The sequence below is a fragment of the Photinus pyralis genome, unplaced genomic scaffold, assembly GCF_008802855.1.
Source record: "Photinus pyralis isolate 1611_PpyrPB1 unplaced genomic scaffold, Ppyr1.3 Ppyr1.4_LG6, whole genome shotgun sequence".
NCBI classification, from domain to species: Eukaryota; Metazoa; Arthropoda; class Insecta; order Coleoptera; family Lampyridae; genus Photinus; species Photinus pyralis.
In genome coordinates, this window is record NW_022170663.1 from 1,133,186 (window position 1) to 1,155,866 (window position 22,681).

At 36.0% G+C, this 22,681-nt stretch overlaps 2 protein-coding genes across 3 annotated transcripts; both read left to right on the forward strand.

Moving 5' to 3' along the window:
• The first annotated feature begins 3,668 nt into the window (after positions 1-3,668).
• Positions 3,669-21,611, forward strand: LOC116173196 (eukaryotic translation initiation factor 5B). 2 transcript variants are annotated; one of them, XM_031490528.1, is made up of 10 exons: positions 3,669-3,906; positions 3,966-4,031; positions 4,077-5,383; positions 9,828-10,018; positions 10,071-10,289; positions 15,624-16,310; positions 16,361-16,624; positions 20,684-20,760; positions 20,811-21,276; positions 21,335-21,611. In XM_031490528.1, exons 1-10 carry the CDS (start codon positions 3,860-3,862, stop codon positions 21,440-21,442), a joined length of 3,432 nt encoding a protein of 1,143 aa, XP_031346388.1. In that variant the 5' UTR covers positions 3,669-3,859; the 3' UTR covers positions 21,443-21,611. The 2 variants fall into 2 exon arrangements, with proteins under 2 accessions (XP_031346388.1, XP_031346389.1); XM_031490529.1 differs by having other exon boundaries at positions 9,831-10,018.
• LOC116173197 (tigger transposable element-derived protein 4-like) lies at positions 10,364-12,694 on the forward strand. The gene has a single exon (XM_031490531.1). It carries the CDS (start codon positions 10,694-10,696, stop codon positions 12,326-12,328), a length of 1,635 nt encoding a protein of 544 aa, XP_031346391.1. The 5' UTR covers positions 10,364-10,693; the 3' UTR covers positions 12,329-12,694.
• Positions 21,612-22,681: the final 1,070 nt, after the last annotated feature.

Here is a 22,681-nt window from a genome sequence, read left to right on the forward strand (position 1 = left end):
CCGTCCGTCGTTCCGTCCCTGTGGCTGTGCCACTACTACATCTTTATCTCTTGTTCTACTTTTTTCGCTATTTGGTATCGAGGCTTGCCTCTCAGGGAGGAATTATTTCTGCTTTTATTCATGTACCATAATTTTTACTTGTCGTTTACTATATACTTATAAATTCTATATGCTAAAGATGCTTCTCATACAATCAAATTGAAATGTCTCAAAGAATAGGTTGTGCAAGCGCAGTACTAACTTACTTACTTATGGACCGATTTTTCTGAAATTTTAAAAGAAGTTAGGAATAAATTAAATCACATCAAAAAATAAATTGTACCGACGCAGGCTAAAAACACAGAAATCAATTATTGCGGATGCCCAGACCCACATTCGTGGACCAATCCTTCTGAAATTGTAGGGTAAGATTCTTTTTATAAAATGAAATTGAAGGAGCACACGTTAAAAATGGCGCATGTCCAACGCTAAGTTTCTTGTTTGTAGCCGAATTTTTACGAAATTTTAACAGAAGTTGCATCTTACAAATGGAAAATGAGTGCACATGTTAAAAAATGGACTACTTATGCGCAGACCTAACTTCCTCACATGTGTACCACTGTTTTCTAAATGTGACACAGAGTTGCCAACTTTTCGTTCACACATATCGCCAAAATGCTCTCTGGATATCGCCCAAAATCGCAAACGTTGGGATTTCTTAAGATCGCCCAAAATCGCAAGGTTGTCCAAATAAATTTCACAATAAAACGACAGAATAAAATTGAATTTATTTCATATTAAAAAATCCCATATTCACAGATATGCGCGCATGTAAATACTACGTCCTAATGAGACTAATGAGAATGAGAGAAATTAAATGTAAGAAGTTCACGTAAGCGTTTTCGAAATCGCCCAATTTCCGATATATCGCAAATGTTAAAAAATGGGAGCTTTTTTTGGATTTTGTATCGCCCATTTTGCGATAAATCGCCCAAGTTGGCAACCCTGATGTGACAGTAGATATTTTACAGTGTTGCCTAGCAGATTCTCCGATTACCTAAACAGCGTTATGTTTTTGTCGGTGCAAGTGGTTACAAATTAAACATTGATTAAAATTAAAACAGTGATTAGTTAAACAACGTTTATTGCAGAAACGGTGCAAACGGCCATAAGTGAAGATACTTCTCACTAAACGAATTGAAAACTACCTTTTTTTGTAGACGGATATTTCGAAAATTACAAAGGATGGTACTTATAAAAGTAAAAAGCGCATATATTACAAAAACAGATTGCGCATGCGCAAATTCAACTGTTTTATTTGTAGACCAATTTTTCTGAAATTTTAACAGAGCATAGGATGCTTCTTATTTGTGAAAATTGAAAACGTATGTCACAAAATGGATTGCCCGTACACAGAGCCAAGATCTTAGCGCTTTTCCATAAAAATAACGCAGTATTTCTGCAAAAAGATACGGAAAAATAATGATTTGTCATCATTTTGGTTAAATGGTTGAAAACGAACTTAGCTGGAGTTACTCATTTTTTCACAAAGACTCTGTTAATGTGAAAATGCGCTTTTTGTAAATCATTTACGATTACTTTTTTAACTGTGAGAGGTTCCACCCTGTATATACAACTTACGACGATACATACATTTATGAGAGTTGGCAACCATGCAATTTCTAGGTGGGGAAAGGCTGCTTGCGCCACCTAGAAAGCACGAATGTGGGTTACGTTTGGCATCACAGTTTGGCATCTTGTCTCGAATGGCGGTCGTGAACGCGTCGCTCCATAAATGTTTGTTGTTATTTTGTGTTATTTAATGCAGGTAGTAATTTTTATATATCGTATTTGTATTTTGTATGCCGCATTTTATATTTTTTATGTGTTTCTATCTTTGATTTTGAAATTTACTTGATTTAACCGCAATGCAGAATGACATGTTAAATACCGTTATGCTATATTGTTTGTAATTGTTTACGTTTTTGGTGTAATGCTTGCTTAATTTATGTTTATTGATGTTGATTAATTGGTCTTGTCCCTGAAGTTACATTCATATAAGTTTTGATCATTTTATTTTAATATGTGGAAATGTTTTTTGTTACTAACAATTTTCTCCGTGATTGAAGCAGTCACGGGGGTGGTAAAAACTGTAGTCAAAATTGTAGTACGACACCCAATTCCGTGATTGTCTTCGACATCCAACTGTAGGCTCGAAACCAGGGACGGGATACACATCTTGCCGGAGCGGGATTACGCTAATCAAAGCTTTTCATGTAATTTTCCATCTTGCTTTTAACAAAAGGACTTTATTGCACCAAAGATGAGTCACATCCTGTGACGTATTTCACCCTTTCACAGAATTTAGGTACCTGTTCCTACCTGACACATTGTTCCCAAAAACTTGCTTTTAACCTTGAGTGTAACCATCATTGTATATAAGCATTTACTATGTTTTTTAACTACTGCTTAAACTTTTACAAAATATTTTGGTCTTGGATTGTATTAATCAAACTGCGAGGTTTTTCTTACGTCGTACTCTTTTTACCCTTAGCAGTTACTTTTGCGAGAGTACGACACCTTTTGGCTTTGCTTGCTTTGTTTATATTAATTTACATCAACTAAATTTCCGGGATTTTACAATCATAATAATTACGATCATTATTAAACAAACTTTTCACAATTTCAGTGTTTTATTTAACGTTCCTTCCCTACTGTGCTTCAGGTCATAGCGTTGTTTTCAACTAACGTAAGGGGGCCCTGCTTTAGATGTTTTATCACGTGCCACTTGTCATATTTAAGCGGGATCTTGTTTAGTTTTGGACGGAATAGTCAATCGGGTGGCCATGTGTAAACGTTGCCGGGTTGACTTTATTTCCGTGTTCTTGTAGTGTGAAGTTAGCGTAGAACCTGGGGGTTAAGTACACTACAACTGGTTATTAATTTACTAGGCTGTTGTACCTACTGGAATTTTGGATTTTGTTTTATTACTTAAAATAAAATTAAAAATATAAGAATTTTTCTTTAATAAATTTTTTTTATCACCTACGTTTTTAGCAAATCTTAGTAATGACCCCGATACGATGACCTTAACCTGGAATGTTGTCTAGCAATTGGGTAAATCAATATTTTGTCTTAATTAGTTGAATGTACAACAATAGATCCATAGATACCCCAGACAGTATTACTGCAGTGCTCTTATACAATTTGCTCTAGGGTGATCCATTTGCACCAAAGTCGACGTGGTACTAAGGTTAGGTATTTTGTATTTTCTACATCTCCACTAAATATGACATTTAGTTAAATTAATTAATTTAAATTTTCTTCTCTGCAATTTTTCTTTCTTAACATTTTGCTCAAAATGCTTGGTTTTGAGTTATTAAGAAACATTTCAAAAAAGGTAGAGCGCACGTATTAGTGGTTTTGGGCTCATCGGTTGAACGCCTCGGCGCTGGGGTTTCCGAGGGTATTTATGAAGAGTTTGTTGCTTGTTAAAACTATATGGCGCGTCCTCACATATTAGCTATGCACGTGCTCAAAGTTTTCGTTAATTTACTCGAAAGTTAAAAAACAACACATACTCTGTTTTGGAATGTAACAGCCGAGACCGAATCACCCTGTATACGATATTAAAATGTAGTAAAAATATCACATTTGTATGACAAACGTTTCCTAACATCCGTACATACATGGCGAGCACATGCCGACATATATGTCAAACGGCACGTCAGTCTGTAAATGTATGCAAATTAGGTTTTTGCCGATGGTAGCATGCTTTTAAAATCTAACAGATTGTAAAGTATTAATAATTATTAATGTTAAACTTTTATTTAAAAAGCACTAAAATAAAACATTTGGGACAATCTGTGAAAGATACATCATGGGGAAAGTTAAAAAAGGTCGCAGAGGAGGAAAAGACTCTGAAAGGTAAAAAGTACCTACCTATTTATTTCCCATTTGTTTAATCTATGCTATAATTATTCTAGCGATTCTGAGGGTGAGGTAGAAGTAGTGGATAAAACCATTTCAAAAAAATCGAAGGGCGAAAATAAGTAAGTATACAGTCTATTGACGATTATATTCTATTGTTGTTTTAGGAAGAAAGATTACGATGATGAAGGTGATCTTAATGCAAAGTCTGTAAAGAAAGCAAAAGGAAAGAAACTGAACGATTCTCTCACAGATGACGAAATGAATGAAAATAATAAAAAGAAATCGAAAACGAAAGGGAAAAAGAAAGCAGATCCTGAAGATTCAGAACCTGAATCTGTGGCAGTGTCTCAAGTGCAGAAATCTTTTGCCCTTTTAGAAGTGGAAAGTGACAATGATGATAAACCGATAAATGCTCAATTGGATAGTGAAGAGGATAAACCAATTAAAAAAGAGACTGGCAAAAAATCAAAAAAGGCACGCAGAAAACGAGATGATAGTGATGATGACCTTGATCAAGTATTAGCAGAGTTAGAAATGGAATATTCGGGCACTAAACCTGCCATTGAGCAAGAAACCACGCCAATAATCGATGAAGCACCAGAGCCTAAAGCAAAAATTAAAAAAGAAAAAAAACCTCAAAAGGCAATTGAGAATGACGTTGAAGATGACAATGAAGTAACATCGACAATGAAAACAACGGCTCAGAAAAAGAAAGAAAAGAAGGAAAGGGAAAAGCAAAAGAAAATTGAAGACAAACAATTAGCACGCAGCAAGTTGGAGGCTAAACAAGCAACCGAAACAGATGCAGTTGAAGTGGAAGCTCCAATTGAAGAACAGGCAGATGAAGGTGAGAGGGATAGTAAGAAAAAAAAGAAAAAAGGGGCGAAAGTTGAAGAAAAGGATGATAAGAAGGATGCAAAGAAGGGCCCGGGTAAGAAGACGATAGCTGCCATGCAGGAAGCTCTTAAGAAAATGCGCGAGGAGCAGGAGAGATTGGAGAGGGAAGAAGAGGAACGGATCAAACGTGAGGAGGAGGCCGAGCAGGAACGCTTGGAAACTTTGAGGCTTGAAAAGGAGAAGAAAGAGAAGAAAAAGCAGAAGGAGAAAGAAAAGAGGGAGCGATTGAAAGCCGAAGGAAAATTACTAACTGCAAAACAGAAGGCTGACCGCGCACGTGCACAGGCCATGATCGATAACTTAAAGGCGCAGGGTTTGGAGTTACCGGATGTCGGCGAGAGAAAACCCAGACTGGGGACGAGGATAAAACCGTCAAAACTGAAGACGCAAAAGAGCACAGAGAATCAAAAGGAGGCCGAGGAGCCGAAAATGGAGTCTGCTCCAGTAGAGACTAAGGTGGAAGTTGAAATTGTCGAGCAGGTTGCAGTAAAGGAATCGGAGGATGAGGTGAAAGATGCATGGGATGCTGATAGTAGCGATGACGGTGGATCTGATGAAGTCGCTGCTCCAACAGGTAAACAGTTTTATTTATTAAGAGGATTGGAGACCACGTGACTTTTTCATGCGTAAACAAAACTGTTTGTTTACGCATGAAAAAGTACCATCTCCGATGGAGACGTAAGGGGACTGCCCTTACGTCTCCATCGGAGATGTTACCACAATTCTCATTGCAGTGTAATCTTACATCTACCAGCGTATATTCATCTCTGTCACACAAATTGTATTCCAGAACTCGTTGCTGCAGAATATACGCGTCCTAGTAGCATGTGCTTTGTGGCAACACTGCTGCGCTTTGACATTTGAGTGATCAAAACAAAATATAGGTACAAAGATTAGGTCAAGTTCGACTTTTAAAGTATTTGCAACAAAAATGATAGCTCATTGTTTAATTTTTGAAACAAAAGCAAGAAAAACGTGTATTCACCTGATAGGAGCTCTAAAAAAATTGCTTTCACTGATATCCTGTTAACTGTCAAGAATTCACAACTAAAATTCGGAAAAATACTAGTTTCAAATTTCTCCAATGGGGAGCATATGTAATTTTCGCATTTGGGCCTCTCTTTGACCAAATATCTCTTTTTACTTTCTCTTGTAAAATAGCAATAATTCTAAAAAGTTAATAAAAACATAAGTACATTTATTATTATTATTATTATTATTATTAACACGATATCTCGAAAATGAATGGACCGATTACGTTGAAACTTTGCCGGTGGATTCTTTATCAAATTTGTAGATCAGAGTTCGTGAATTGACAATGTAAAAAGGAACGCCTTTTTGTCATCTTCGTTAGTTATGAATCAAACTGCATGAAATTCAATATGGGCATAACTTTAGCCATATAATATGCAATGCCAAAAGCTGAGTCTAATCGATTCAACATTCACAGTGCCCTTTTCGCTTCTCAACCATTAATTATGAAGGTATTTAAATTAAATTTGATACTTAGGCACTTGGAGTAGAAGGTAAATCGGACACCAGATTCAAAATTTGGTTTTGCGCAAGCTATAGCCATACCCAGGAGCTTGTTTGCTATATTTGTTGACACGTTTATTAAATGTTGGAATAATGAAAACAACATATTGACAATCGCTCTAACTAATGCCTACTAAAATACCTTTACAGCTAAATACTCCTATCTAAAGAACGCAATGTTTATGATGACGCACAAATATTAAGGCGTTATGGATAAATCACTTCTAGTTCACGTGCAGAACGTAAAGAAAAATAATCAGCAAGTCGTTGACCTCAGGCGGATGGAGCTTTTAACGCCTCGTTTTTAATTTCTGCGAGTCTGCTCTCTGGAAAACTTCACATAGTAGTTTTGGACCCTGGGATTTCTATACTGCTTCCTCTCGATTTTGCTCGATTTCTTCTTGGTAGAATTACTCCATAAAGACCAATTAAAGCTGTCCCATGAAAATACTCACAGGCTGGTTAATAAAATAAACGCAGGCGGGTGAAAACAACTCTAGCTTATTCCGACCCGATTTTAACTTTAAAAGCGAATTTCGGGTGCACGCGGAAAGTGGGAAACGGTTAGTGAATGTAGTAGCCTTCGACAAGATCTGTTATTGATGGTTGAGTCAAGTGGCTAATAGAATACTGATCTGCCACACAAAAATGCGCTGAAGTCCCTTCGATCTCACACGAGGACTTTGATAATTTTTTCACTACACGTCTATGTACACTCGACTTTAATTCGTCTAGCCCCTAACTATAGGACCAACCGCTTTTAAAACAACTAATTTGTCAGTCAGCGAGCGAATGAATCATGCTTACTTTACATTCCCTACTTTGTGAGTCCTAATTTGTCGCGATATTAATATCTCAATTCATTGCTTACTGTTAACTAAATTTAATCTTTAAGTTTCACTGTCAAATTCAAATTCTACTCTACTGTAGAAGGTAAAATGAAATTAATTTTAGAAACGGTAGCCCATTAAAGTTTGACTCAAATCTAATATAGAAACGATAATGAATCCGATAATGATTTTATGATTTCTCTAATGTTTTGTAATGGAAATTTGTCATCCTTAATTTGCTTGTTAAGCAAGGGATAAACTATTATAATTTCGACTTTCTTTCGCCATTCCTGTCTAATTTTTTAGGTACCAGTAAAACTGTGGAAATGAAAATTCATTAAAAACAAAAATCAGCCATGTAACGAAGACATCATTTGAAATGTTTGGATATTGTGAGATACACTCTCATCTTGTACTCCCCTTATTGCATCTTTTAAAGATCTATCATACCTAGAAGCTACAATGAGTTTTGATTCCTACAAGACAGAGTTAGGAGATTTTCAAGACAATGTTTCGTTTTGTAGAAATCATCAACTTAATTTTTTTATATGGGTCGCAAAAAAATACATTCTGTATTCAGAAACATTTTTTACTACAAATAACAACGATATACAGCACAAAAAAAAATAAAAGTTGAAAACTGTTGGTTTCAACAGGACGGTGCACTCGCACAAAAAGTCCTAATTGTGTGAGAATACCTATTGGGTAAATTTCGTTGAAAATCGAAAATAGTGGAATTCTGGTTTAATCGGTTTTTCAAGTGCAATAACAATTTTTCTCTATTTTCTGTACAACATAAATTGAGAAATTTGTGGTTCAATATTTAGAAAACTAGCTTGTCATGGGCCATATTACACACGAAAGACCTAAATCAACTTGTTCAATGTTTTATTTTGAAGAATTACTTTTGCACGATATGACTACCCGCGCAATAGACACCGTGCATCCGGACAGCACACGGCATACTAGATTTCATAAGTTTTCTAAGTATTAAATCACGAATTTTTCCCTTTTTGTATATCAACCATATGCATATTTTATTTTGTCAATTAGACTTTTCAAATATTTTGAAAATCATAGGCATATTACATTTGAAAAAGCTGAATTGACACCCTCAACTCCTTATGTGATCGGATATAATTCCTTATATCTCAAGAGCAGATTGTAGGACGTCTGGAAGAAATATATCCATTGGTGATCTCAAAACTTTATGAGCGAATCTCTCGAAAACAGTTTGTGGGATGAAAGTACTCTCAAAGCCAAAATGAATCTTCTGGATGGGATTATTGGTGAAGTCGAACAATGAAGTGTCGGAAGAGGTGCTCATAGAGGGCAAATGGCACGTCAGAACGTTTCTAATTTTATTTTGCCTTTATTTTTGGCATATCTATTGGTAATGTCAAAACTTTCAGTGCAAATATCTGCAGAACGGACTGCCGGAGGAGGGCAATCTCAAAGAGTGCAAAGGTCGTCTAGACCAGCGGGGTCGCGCGTAGATTTTTGAGGGTCGCGGTAGGTACAGCACAGGCAAGATAATTTAACGTCGTTTTGTAGTAATTAAAACTTACATAGTCAGCTACAACCGCGGGGATTTCCGACTCCGAGACGCCTGGTAGTGATACCACACGAACTCGCCTGTTGTTGAGAACATCGCTTCAATTTGCCAATAACTTTATGTGTGTGATGTGGTTAATTTATTTAGTTTCAAAATGAGCAAGCAATCAAATCTGTTTGGATTTTTAACGAAATCTGGAAGTGTTGAAGACAATTACAACATAAATCGCTCAATGTCAACATTTAGTTTTTTTTTGTTAATTATTAAATTTTTGTTAAATTGTCTTAATGAATATTGACTTTATTTTGGAACCACTGGAAAGCATTTTTCAGTAGCTTTTCAACGATGTGTCACAGGTATGGAGTTGCCATTTAGGATTTTTGAAGAGGGATGCTGGGGAGTTAAAAGGGAGTGGGGGGTTGTCACTCATAACGTCATTCTGGTTCACCCTCGATACCCCCGAAACGGTTTTGCGCGATTTTCAATATCAATATCTTCTTTAGTTTGGAAAATATGGCCGACTGCAAGTTTTAAAATTGACACCCCATATAACGGCATTACATAACTGTTGTATGTATTCAACTCGCTAACAATAAATAAAAAATATTTAGTTTAGCGTGTAGGGCATTTAACTGGATTCCTCAAGGGCATTAACAAGAGGATTAAGTAGGTACTAGGGGGGTCGCGGTCATCAGACCCAGAAAATAGGGGGTCGCGATTACAAAAAGGTTGAGAATCGCTGGTCTAGACGAGACATCTACCGGGGGTGTATTATTATTGTGAATAAATGCATTATTTCGGAGAATTTCTTTATGTGTAAAAAGCCCCCACCCCATTAATCATCTACCAAGAAAGTAAACATCGATACATGCTACTACTTTTATAATCCAACCATTTACTAAGCTACATTGGATTTAAAAAATGCGCTTTATCTGTTTTTTTTTTATTATTTAGTGTTTTTTTAATCACCCTGTATATGGCTTATTTTGAAATCTGTGGGATTTTAGTCTCTTGCTACAACAACATTAACTTCTAATGTGTAGCAGGTACCAAATTGTTTGTTGTTTCGTAATAGTGTAACACTTAATTTTTTCTAGAAGCGAAGGTGATTGAAAAAGAAATCAAAGTTGAGAAAAGGGAAGAGTCAGAGGAAGAAGATGAAAGTAGCGAAGATGAAAACGAAAGTGAAAATGATGAAGACTCATCTAGCAGTGAAGACGATTCAGAAGAAACGGATAATCGTACCGACGCGGAGAAGAGGCGGGATAGGGCAAAGCAGAGAATAGAGGTATTATCGTGCGTACGCCCAGGGTTACCTATTTTACCCATTCTGTCTTTAGCAAAGGCAAATTGATGCCGAAAAGAATCGTACGCCGGATAATTTAAGGGCAGCAGTCGTTTGCGTTTTGGGTCATGTAGATACTGGAAAGACAAAAATTTTGGACAAACTTCGAAGGACAAATGTTCAGGATGGTGAAGCGGGTGGAATTACTCAACAAATTGGAGCAACTAACGTACCCCTAGATGCAATTAAGGAACAAATTAAATATGTGAAAGGCGTATGTATATTTTTGTAATGTATAATGCGGTAGGATGTAAGTCCCTTGCAGTAAAATAGCCTCTGAAATTCAAATACAGTCAAACTCGGGTATAACGAACTCGGCATATAACGAACGCTTGCTTGTAACGAACGAAATTTAAAGGCACATCAGAATGCTGTATTAAAAGCATGTAATCTGTCCTCGCTTATAACGAACCTCACATATAACGAACACTCTGATATAACGTACTAATTGTTACGCTCGAACTGATCAGAGCGATCGCCTATAACGAACCGTCGACGGTTTCCCCACCACATATGACCTCGCCCGGGTGTGTCGTCGTGAGTCATGACGATCGGTAGTTCAACGTAGTTAGTGTGACTCATATTGCCTTCGGTGCCGCGCGTGCAATATTTTTTTCAATGGCGGAGGAAAATGTGAAAGCTATAAATAAGCGGAAAGCTGTTTCATTAAGCCAAAAAATCGAAATTATTACAAAGTTACAGAATGGTGCAGCAAACGCTGCGATTTGTAGGGAGTATAAGTTGTCCAAGTCGACTGTCTCAACGGTATGGGCAAATAAGGAAAAGTATTTAAGCGTCCAACATGTAAATTCTCCTTCTACCAAAAAGCTAAGAGGGTCGTCTAAGCCAGAAGTAGACCAGTCACTTCTGAAATGGTTTTCATTAAAACGTAGCCAGAACATTCCTATTTCGGGACCCATTCTTCAAGCCAAAGCTGCGGAATTTGAAAAAATTACGAAAACTCTGAATACTCAGGAATCACAAGAAGAACCAGGGTCTTCATCGAAAGAAATTGAATACTCTAGAGGATGGATTGACCGCTTTAAACGCAGATATGACATTCAATCTGGGAAAATTCATGGTGAATCGGCTAGTGTGTCTTTGGAAGTTACCAACCAGTGGATAAATACAGTTTGGCCTGGTTTGAGAAGTAAATATGAAAAGTGTGACACCTTTAACGGTGATGAAACCGGATTATTTTTTAAACTGACACCTGACAGAACCCTAAAATTCAAAGGAGATAAATGTTCTGGAGGAAAATTGAGTAAGGAGCGCATTACTGTGTTTGTCTGTTCAAACATGGATGGATCTGAAAAACGTAGACTTGTTGTAATTGGCAAGTCTGCTTCACCAAGATGCTTTAAGGCAACAAAAAATCTTCCAGTGACGTACTATTCAAATAAGCGAGCATGGATTACATCGGAGATCTTCGAAAAAATTTTGAGAGATTGGGACACGGAATTGGAGAAAAGGAAAAGGAAAATTTTGCTATTGGTTGATAACTGTCCGGCCCATCCAAAGGTACTCAATCTTAAACGCATTGAGTTAATCTTTTTGCCTCCAAATGTTACAGCCGTGCTTCAACCTATGGATCAGGGCGTCATACGTAGTTTGAAATCTCATTATAGGCAGCAGCTTTTGTTTAAGTTAATTCGCGCTTTAGACAGTAATAATGATTTAAAAATTACATTACTAGACGCTGTTATGATGCTAGTGACTGCTTGGGGACGAGTCAGCTCTACAACCATCTTGAACTGCTTCCGTCATGCAGGATTAGATATTGGGCGTGATGCGTTTGACGAAGACGACGACATTCCATTGGCTTTATGGATAGAGAAGGAAAGAAGTAAAGAAATAGATAATATACCAGATTTGAATGAGTGGGCAAAAAGTAACTCAATAACAGATTTTGATGACTTTAATTTAACAGAGTATGCCACTGCCGATGACAATTTAGTTGTAGCTGAGTTTCCTTCTGATGCAGAGATAGTGTCTTCAGTAAGCAGCCAAATCGACATTGAAAGCGAAGAACTAGAAAAAGGAGAAGATAGTACAGAAGGAGAAAATCAAAGGGAGCTGCCTACGACATTGGAAGCCTTGGACTCATTGGAGACAGTAAATAAGTTTTTACGTTTTAATAATCCCACCGATGATTGTATTAACGCATTAGAACTTATTCATGGTACGATTCAGAAATCTCTTTTAGAAAAACGTAAAAAGCAAACAAAAGTTACAGAGTTTTTTAAATTGTAGAACATAGAGTTTTGTTTTTTTTAGGTTGAGTTTATCTTATGTAGTAATAATACATTTTTTTCCGATTTTGAATTATTTAGACGTAAGTAGATCTTAAGAGTTTCATTCTTGTTATAATCAAAATACATACATCCATACGTACATATGTATGTAAGTATTTTAAAATAATGAAATAAATGTGATGTCACACAATACTAATTATTGTTTTTCTTTATATGTATGTACATACATATATAAAATATGTACATATTGCAAGATGTACATACACACTTTTGTTATGACGGGGCTCGGCTATAACGGCCGCCCGGCTATAACGATCATTTCCTTTTCCCCCTTGAGTGTTCGTTATATCCGAGTTTGACTGTATATTAAGTGAAAAGGCCTTCGCCCGAAAGGCGCATTTTCCTCACTTCCCCAAAAGGCTATGTGAGCTATGTTTTTCGTTATTGGAAGCATCTATGGTAACATTTCAAAGAAATGTCTCCATAAATAAAACAATTATCATGGCGCAGACTGTGCATGCGCACCTGATGTTTACAATATGCGACGTTTACCTTTACTAGAATCAGCTTTAGTTAAAATTTCAAATAAATATGTCCATAAATAAAAAAGCGCATGCACACATTTGATTTTTTTTATATGAGATATATTTGCTTTACTAGAAGTGTCTGTGGTTAAAATTTCAACAATATATACAGGGTGTTTTAAATTGAGTAGGATAACATGGGTATCTCTGTTATTATTATACTTACCTCGATACTTACAGATTCAGTTAAATTGGCAAAGTTTTGTAGTTTTTGATGCTCGTGGATATTCCGATGCGATGTTTTGAAAAAAATAAATCGTTTCATAGATAAATTGGAAAAAATTCAAATATTTTAGTAACATAGAGAGCTACGGAAAAAACTCTCAAATAAAAGTTGCAAGATTCGATCGGTTAATTAAATTCAATGGGTGTAGAAAACATTTTTTCAAAATGGCAGTTTTCGAGATATTGACATCAACTTCTTTATTTTAAATGGACGCCATATTGGATTTTAGCTCACTCGATAAAGAATAAATTGCAAAACCAGTGATACTAAACACAATGTATTTCTTATGGCAATAATTACATGGCCGATTGTGATTGAAACAAATTTCGGTCTCACATAGTCACCATTGACCATGGAATTTGTGCCATAAGAAATACATTGCAAACTCCAAGGCAAAAATGCAGGGTTGATTCCCAAATGAAATACTAAGTGTTTAATATCACTGGTTTTGTAATTTTTTTCTCTATCGAGTGACGCAAAAATCCAATATGGCGTCCATTTAAAATAGGAAGTTGAATATCTCGAAAACCGCCATTTTGAAATAAGTTCATTGAATTTATCCCATCTAATCTTGCAACTTTCATTTGAAACTTTTTTCAATAGCTCTCTTTGTTACTAAAATATTTTAACTTTTTAAAAATGGCGATTTTCACTTTTTTTGAATTATCTACGAAACGATTTATTTTTTTCAAAATATTGCACTGGAATATCCATCAGCATAAAAAACTACACAACTTGGGGTACTACATTCTCCAACAAAAATGTTTAGAGTATGCATTAAAGGGTCATATTGCGCAGCCTGCGCCTGCGCACCTTAGTCATCTACAATCTACGACCATAATAGCACCTTGCAGTGCAAAAGTAAATACACTTGGAAAAATTTCATTTACAATCACTGTAATTACACCTTAAAGAGCAAGGATAGTTTAAAAACGTCACATTTTATTATTTTACTTTTAATAATTTTAAATATGATCAGTGCAATTATGCAACCAACAATAAGGATAATTTAAGAAATCGTCGTCTAACGCAATTGTATTTCCAAAGTCTTTAATTGTGAACAGTGCAATTACACAACAACAAAAAGTAGGAGATATACGTCATTCTTTGACAAGCATGATATACTTCGAAAAAGTCTATTATTATTTTTTCTATTTCGGTGTCACAATGATGAAGACAGTGATTATAGTAGTTTTTTTTTGGTAACTCATCTCTTAAGTTGGCAGTTACTAGTTAGTAGAAGTAGATACTTCGTTGGGTACTTCCATGTTTAAACTTCAAAATGTCAGTCTTACTACGCTGCCAACCTAAAACTTAACGGCATAAAAAGTGTTCCCAACATAAAACATGTTAGTTCTAATGTTCCCTCTAGTTTCTGATAATGATTTTTTTAATTAAATTAAAGCACCGAAATAGAAAAAATAGTATGAAAAACGCGTGTTACAATGCTTTATTGTAATACTCCTATCTTGCGGACACTCGTGGCTACGCTTCGCGTCGCCACCCGTGCCACAAGATAGTCGTATTACAATAGGTCGCATTGTAACACTTGTCTTTCAATATACTATTGTGGTCAGTGTAATTATACCACCAATAGTAAGGCTCAATAATTGTACTCGCGAACTCGCTCGTGAAGCACACACCCGCGGCCGTGACCACTCGCAATGAAAACATAATAATATGCAGGAAATATTGTTTTCTACGAATTACAAATAAAGATATCGTTTCGTTTTAACTGAAATAACAAAAGCTTGACGAATGGAAAATTAACACTGTAGTTAGGTACCTATCAAATATTACAGTAGCGAATCAAATCAAATCAAACGATTCTATAAAATCATAATTGTGTGTGCTAGCGATCAGAAAAAAAATTTAGAAAATTTAAGAAAAAGACTAAAAAAAATTCTAGAAAATTCAAACAAATTGTTGAAAATTCTAAAAAAACTAAAAACTAGTAGTGTACACTAACATTCTTTTTCGCCTCGCGTTTTTGGCAATAACTTCTCTATTTGTATACCTACAAGAAACTTTAAAAGGGAAAGTTAATCAGCATAAAATTGGGCATAACTTTACCTATTTAAGCGGCTTTGTATCTTGCAGTTTACGAGTTCCCATAGTGACAATTTAAAAAACTCAATACCTAACTAATTAATTTTTTTAATAAATACTTTTTGTAGTAAAAACAGTTTTTATTTTTTAATTGGGAAAAGACGGCGTGCGCAATATTAGTTTTTAGAAAAGAGGCGCCATGGAAAGAAATTTGGGAAGCACTGTTATAAAAAATAAAATGTGGTATGTCAACTTCTTTACTTATAGAGATAATTTGAAATTTTAACCGCAGATGCTTCCAGTTCCTATGGCATATAGTAAAAATTAGATATGCGCATGCGTCGATTGCGCAATATCAACTTTATTATTTATGGAGATCCCCTAATTCTTAAATTGAGAACGTTATACTGAATACTAATCGCTTCTTTCATTAGTTTGCAGATATGAAATTCAAACTGCCCGGTTTACTAATCATCGACACCCCTGGTCACGAGTCCTTCAGTAATCTAAGAAGCAGAGGCTCGTCTCTGTGCGACTTTGCAATCCTTGTTGTTGATATTATGCATGGATTGGAGCCTCAAACAATTGAATCACTCAATTTACTCAAGTCCAAGAAGACGCCGTTTGTCGTTGCGCTTAACAAGGTAGATCGTCTGTACGATTGGAAAACAATGGGCAGAAGAGATATCAGCGACGTGATCGCAAATCAAGCGGGTAATACTCAACTGGAATTCACGCAACGTACACAAGAGGTTATCGTGCAGTTTGCCGAACAAGGCTTAAATGCTGCTTTGTGTTATGAGAATCCAGATGAAAGAAGCTATGTGTCGTTAGTGCCAACTAGTGCCGTAACCGGCGAAGGGATGGGTAACTTATTATCTTTGATTGTTGAAAATTGTCAAAATCGACTAACAAAAAGGTTAATGTACTCGGAAGAATTGCAAGCAACTGTACTTGAAGTGAAGGCTATTCCTGGTTTGGGAACGACCATTGATGCGATTTTAATTAATGGAACATTAAGAGAGAGCGACACCATGGTGTTGGCGGGAACAGACGGACCAATAACGACACAAATCAGATCGTTGCTCATGCCACAGCCGATGAAAGAACTACGTGTCAAGGTAAGGAAGAATCCCATTCACTGAAGGATTCATTTTATTATAACTTTTAGAATGCGTATGTTGAATACAAAGAAATCAAAGCGGCTCAGGGTGTGAAGATTGCCGCAAAAGAGCTTGAGAAGGCAATCGCTGGATTGAACCTCTACATTGCTCAAAAACCAGATGAAGTGGACATAATGCGTGAGAATGTGGCGAAGGAATTGAAAACCGCTTTGTCCGCAATTAAATTACAGGAGCGCGGTGTTTACGTTCAAGCGTCGACGCTAGGGTCATTGGAAGCATTATTAGAGTTCTTGAGAGCAAGTAAAATACCGGTAAGCATCTTCTTAATTAGTCTTTTTTTTTTAATAAGTTACAAAATTGGATATGAGTGGTAAGTGTGTCCATACCAGCGGTTCTCAACCACCAAGCACCACCGAGCTTTATAACCTCAAAATATTTTATTGCATACCAAGTCTTCAATAAAAGTCGAGTGTGTGTTTTTTTTTAACTAAACACACAGATAGGTGGCTATGAATCTTTCAAAAATAAAAACATTAATCAGTAAAGATCTGAATTTTGGTACACATGTTCATTAGTGTTCCCCATTGGACATACTAATAGCGTTTTCGATTGGCAAAACTCGTACTGCACGAGTGTTGCACGAGAAACTGAAGAAATCCATGTGAAAATTGCTCTCAATGGAACATAAATATTTGTTGTCATTTGTCCATAACCTCATTTTAGATTTAGGTAATCGACAAATCTCTATTCTAAAAAATGACAAACAATTTCAGTATTATTTATGATAAACGATGAGGAATATAAATTTGAAATTCCTGTAAAGGACCAATTTTTGGCGTTCAGTTTAATGAGTAAGTGCAACTTTTTGTAAAATAGAAGTTATGGCTAGTTCATCATCTTCGCTATCGCTAGATGACGACAAAAAACTGTTCCAACGCAAGAAACAAATTCAAATTGTCGCACGTTTGTTTTGAAAATTTGTTAACTAGCAGCTCCACTAGCTCTCGGACCTCGTGCGTCGAAATTTGCACTGAGTGCGTAATTGTTGCATCACATTTGCCAATGGAACACGGAAAATTGCCCTAAAATTACCAATAGAACGTAAAAATTGCACTCGTGCAGCACGAGTTTTGCCAATCGAAAACGCTATAAAAGTCCCCGTCAAAATCTGTTGCGCTCGAGGCGCCATCTTGGAAAAAAGGAGCACTTCTTCAGTTTCTTGCCTATATATCGGCACACTATTATTGATACGGAAAAATAGCTCAGATAAAAAATATAGTTTATTAAATTGCCAATAAAAAAGCATATTAACATTTTTTTGTATGTCCAATACTTTAGCTATAATCCGACATCGAATAGGGAATCAAGTATCCTGAGCTCTCGAAACAGTCGCGCAGATATTTTTTTACAACTTTTTACAAATCATTAAATTTATTGAAAATTCTGCCAGTATTTCTTATATATATATAAAACTCTCTCTCTCAATAGAACTTTCATCTTCAATGTGAGCAGTTGAGCACTGAGTGTGGACTGGGAGCCTTCAGTGTCCGAACAGGGTCAAGGAAATCGTGGACTCTCCTTCAACTCCATAGTTCTGGAGATTTTTCATATCCACACAATTTCTGAACTTGCTGATTAACACGAAACGTGTGTTGCTGGGCCGCTGCAGCCGTAGGGGGTAACAGTGGTAGATTCGGCTGACCCTTGTACGCGTATTTTCTGAAGGTCTGATAACGATGTTTAAAATATCTCTCACTAGCAGGCACGTTATATGCAGATAAGGACGTTCTCCAGCTTCAGAAATCATTTCGTGGCTCCAACAATTTTAATCATTTTCGCTTACCTTTTTGAAAAAAACATGATGTCGTATCATCAAACATTATGTCATTGCTAGAATGCTTTATCGCAAGACGATTCTGTTCATTTTTTAGTACTTTTACAGCTTTCGGTGTAGTCATAAAAAAGACAACTACGATACGGGGCCTAAACGCGTTCTGACGTATTCAACGTGAGATTACAGCTAAAGTATTGAAGATACAAAAAAAATGTAAATACTCTTTTTTTATAGGGAATTTAGTAAACTATATTTTTCATGTAAACTATTTCTTCGTATCAGTAATAGGAAAAGGAAAAGTGTACCGTTTTTCCAAGATGGCGTCTCGAGCGCAACGGATTTTGACAGGGACTTTTAGTATGTTCAATAGAAAGTCCCAATAAATGTGTATATCAAAATTCAGATCTTTACCGATTAATGTTTTTATTTGTCCAAAATTGCGCTAATTTGACTGGACTATTGCACAATTGTCATTTTTTAAATTGATCTACAAATGAATTCTTCAAGAGATGAATTGGTGAATATGATGTATGATTTGGGTGAAAGTGTGGCCCCCAGAGAACCCGTTCAAATAAATGCTATAAGATTTCTACGGCCATCAAGTTTTGATCACCTCAGGAATCGTTTTGAACAGACAAGGCATACGAACAACGTAATTTTCTGCCGTAGGTGACTTCTGAAGAAAATCATTTGGAAAGTTGTCTTGAGGGCGACGAAAAACCCACGTTTCAACTATGTAATTGTGCAATACAGCTGGAAGTTCACTTTTTGGGCTAGACTGGGCATGTTGACAGCACAATTTTCAGTATTGGAATACACAAAATTCCCATTTACTCGTCCCATTAGCGCGCTTGCTTCTTAAAAGTGCGGCGCAGATTCATTAGAAATTATCTTTTAGGCTCTTATTGGAAGGAATATCCATTCTCGCAATTACTTGGAATTATTAGAAACAGAGTTGCCAAAATAGTTTGATGACTTTGCATTAGCCCTGCGAAATAGGATGTGGTTTCACCAAAATGGAGCTCTTTCACATTTTGGCATAGTTGAGAACTATTTGTGTGCTTTAAATTTTTTGCAGCGCCATCTAATGCATAAACCCTTTTTACAATTTTAAACGGTACATGTTTATACTGCTGCTCAATAGAGGACCATTTTAAGAGTTTCTATATGGGTTGCCCATAAAATACATAAGGTTAACAATCTGTTGTTTGTGTATATCTATGGTTGCGGTAAACTTTACAACTAGCAGTTTCGTAATTTTATATTTGAATGTCACTTAATTCATTTATATACAGGGTGTTTCATTTATATTGAGACAGTCAATCATTGAGGAAACTAGTGGTGATATCAAAAAATGATTTATATGAAATATTGTTCATAATAGAGGGGCCTGTTTAATGATGCTATGCCTTTTCACATAACTTTCCGTTGAGGGTCAAGTACTTTTCACAAAAAAAAATGCGCTATTATGGCCACTTTGTCCGTCCGTCCGCTCTTTCGTTGAGACGCTACTAGTTCTTTATCTTAAGAGCTATTGTTCTACTTTTTTCGCTATTTGGTTCGTTATGGTGTCGAGGATTGCACCAAGGAAGGAATTTTTTCTGCGTTTATTACTAAAAAAAGTTATTGTGAAAAAACCAAAAAACCGTTTTTTACATGTTCCATAATTTTACACTTTTGCCGTTTATTAACGATCCTAGAGATCGTTTATAATTTTGTATTGCTGTCTGTCGCCTGTCTGTTGGTCTGTCCGTCTGTTCCTTTGTCTGTCTGTCCCTTAAATGAAATTTGATACATTTGCACTTGGAATATAGGAAATCAAACGCCAGTTTCAAAATTTGGTTTTGCGCATGCGCAGTGTCAACTTTTTTTATTTATGGAAGAATTTAAACGAAATTTGATACATAGGCACTTGGAATAAAGGAAAATCTAACGCCAGTTTCAAAATTTGGTTTTGCTCATGCGCAGGGTCAACTTTTTTATCTATGGTACCATTTAAATGAAATTTGATCCATAGGTGCTTGGAATAAAGGAATATCTAACGCCAGTTTCAAAATTTGGATTTGCGTATGCGCAGTGCCAACTTTTATTTATGGAAGCTTTGAAATGAAATTCTTCTTATAAACAGAAATTGAAGTAGGACGTCAAAAATTGATTGCACCTATGCAACGCTATCGTTCATATTTGTGACCGGATTTTTACGTTTTTAATAGAAGTTGCAACTTACAAATAGGAAATGAGTGCAAGTGGAAATGCGCTTATTGTAAATCGTTTACGATTACTTTTTTAACTTGTCATTGAATATTCTTATTCTACATGGGAAAATAATAAACTTGCATAGGAAACGTTTTTTCCCTATACTTACCATTTTTTGAAGATATGGTTACAATACAGTACAAATTAAAACCTTTCTTTCCATACAACTAGCCCGCTTATTTGGAGCAAAGGTGGCAGACGTCTTTGAAATTTTCAGATGTGTGAATCTTTTAAAATAACCTGCAGTATTATTTATGTTGAAACTATTTATTTTTTTCAGTATTCTGGCATTCGGATAGGTCCCGTCGTAAAGAAAGACGTAATGAAGGCGTCGATTATGTTAGAACATGAAAGCCAGTAAGTATATAGTGCTATTATTACACCGCTTTACCTTTTAAGTTTTTTAGGTACGCCACAATCTTAGCGTTTGACGTCAAGATCGAACGTGACGCCCAAGAGTTAGCCGACAATTTAGGTGTAAAGATTTTCCAGGCCGATATAATATATCACTTGTTTGACAAGTTCATGGCGTATCGCGAGGAGCTGAAGCAGAAGAAACGCGAAGAATTCAAGCATATTGCCGTGTTTCCATGCAAACTGCGAATTTTACCGCAGTTTGTATTTAATTCGCGAGATCCCATAGTTGTCGGAGTGATGATTGAGGGCGGTATTGTAAAGGAAGGTACCCCCATTTGTGTTCCTAGCAAAGAGTTTGTGGACGTAGGAATTGTGACTAGTATAGAAGTTAATCATAAAAATGTAGAGAGTGCTCGTAAGGGAATGGAGGTTTGCATTAAAATAGAACCAATACCTGGAGAATCTCCAAAAATGTTTGGAAGACATTTTGACGAGAAAGATTTTCTTATTAGCAAAGTGAGTTCATAAAGGGTAGTATTGTTTTGACAGTGAAACCATATTTTTTTTCTTATAGATATCCCGGCAGTCCATCGACGCCTGCAAAGATTATTTTAGAGATGATCTTACAAAACAGGACTGGCAGTTAATGGTTGAACTGAAAAAACTTTTCCAAATTTTGTAATTGATTACTCGAACTCTTATCTATTATGGCTGTTGTTTATAGTGTGCTGAGAAATACGAAAACGAGAAACATATTTATATACAATTCTTTATTTTCAAAATTAACTTTACATGTATATAATTCGTAAGAGCTTGTAAAGGTTTTAATTATACTTAAATCCTGTTGTGTATTCTGTTCTGAAGTGCCTCCTCTTAAGTTCTGTGTTCATCTCATTTGTTGTCGAAACATTTTTCAAATTTTCCACCGTGTGCAATAAATATCATAAGCTATTCTTACTCAACTTCCTTTTTTTTTCATCTGATGATGTGATAAAATATAAAAAATATAAGTGAAATATTTATTGTTGCCATTAATATTTTGCGGTCGCGGTTGTTTCCATAGAAACAGCATTGTCATATACAGGGTGTTTTGGGATGGGCCATAGCACATACCTATCATACATCATAACCGTAGGCGTTGAGTTATTCAAAATGGGCCATAGGAAAATTTACATTGTGCCAATGGTTCTCAAATCTTGGCCTTGCGCGTAGTTATTTCATTGACAGTTCTCGATCTGATTCTTCAAACTTCATCAACAAAACAGCAACACGTATTCCGCCGTTCGAAAAGGTGTTCATGTAGTACAATTTGTACAAGGGTGGGCACAGTAGCCGAGTGGTATGCAAGCTATTCATTGCTGAGTATCGGGTATTGTTTGGTTGGCGGTGGAAAACAATTCGAGTACCGATTGTAATCTTATACGTTTATATATGATTTGGATAAATTTGTTGATTTAGAAAAAAATTGTACAGTGCTGTGGCAGATTATTCGTGAGGAAGCAATGTAAATTTCCCTATAGCTCATTTTAAATAACTCAACGCCTTTACATTGTCGTATGGCCCATCTTAAAAAAAACACCCTGTATTCTGAACGTTATGTTATATCCTGTGACATTTGAAATAAGTCACAGATATCATTAGAATCCACAATCATCTGTTTCACTTTGTCTATCCTAGCGGTTAAAGTTTATCTACTATCACAGTTAAAGAACGACTCCCTCGCTTTGTTCTGAGCCCTCAACTGGCTTTCGCCCAATTACACAGCGACCCGCACAATGCTTTTTAGAGGTGCCCCTAAAGAAGATCATAATATTGTTTTGCACATACAGACAGCTATTCTGTATGGGCAGCTTATTATTCTTGAGGAAAATATGTGCATAATGGAAATGAAAACTATGTGTAAAAAAACTCCCTATCATTA

Coding starts and splice junctions, on each gene's coding strand:
- LOC116173196 (XM_031490528.1), top strand. CDS start 3,860: ATGGGGAAAGTTAAAAAAGGTCGCAGAGGAGGAAAAGACTCTGAAAG. Junction 5,384..9,827: donor TGAAGTCGCTGCTCCAACAG/GTAAACAGTTTT, acceptor AATTTTTTCTAG/AAGCGAAGGTGATTGAAAAA. Junction 10,290..15,623: donor AAATTAAATATGTGAAAGGC/GTATGTATATTT, acceptor TTCTTTCATTAG/TTTGCAGATATGAAATTCAA.
- LOC116173197 (XM_031490531.1), top strand. CDS start 10,694: ATGGCGGAGGAAAATGTGAAAGCTATAAATAAGCGGAAAGCTGTTTCA.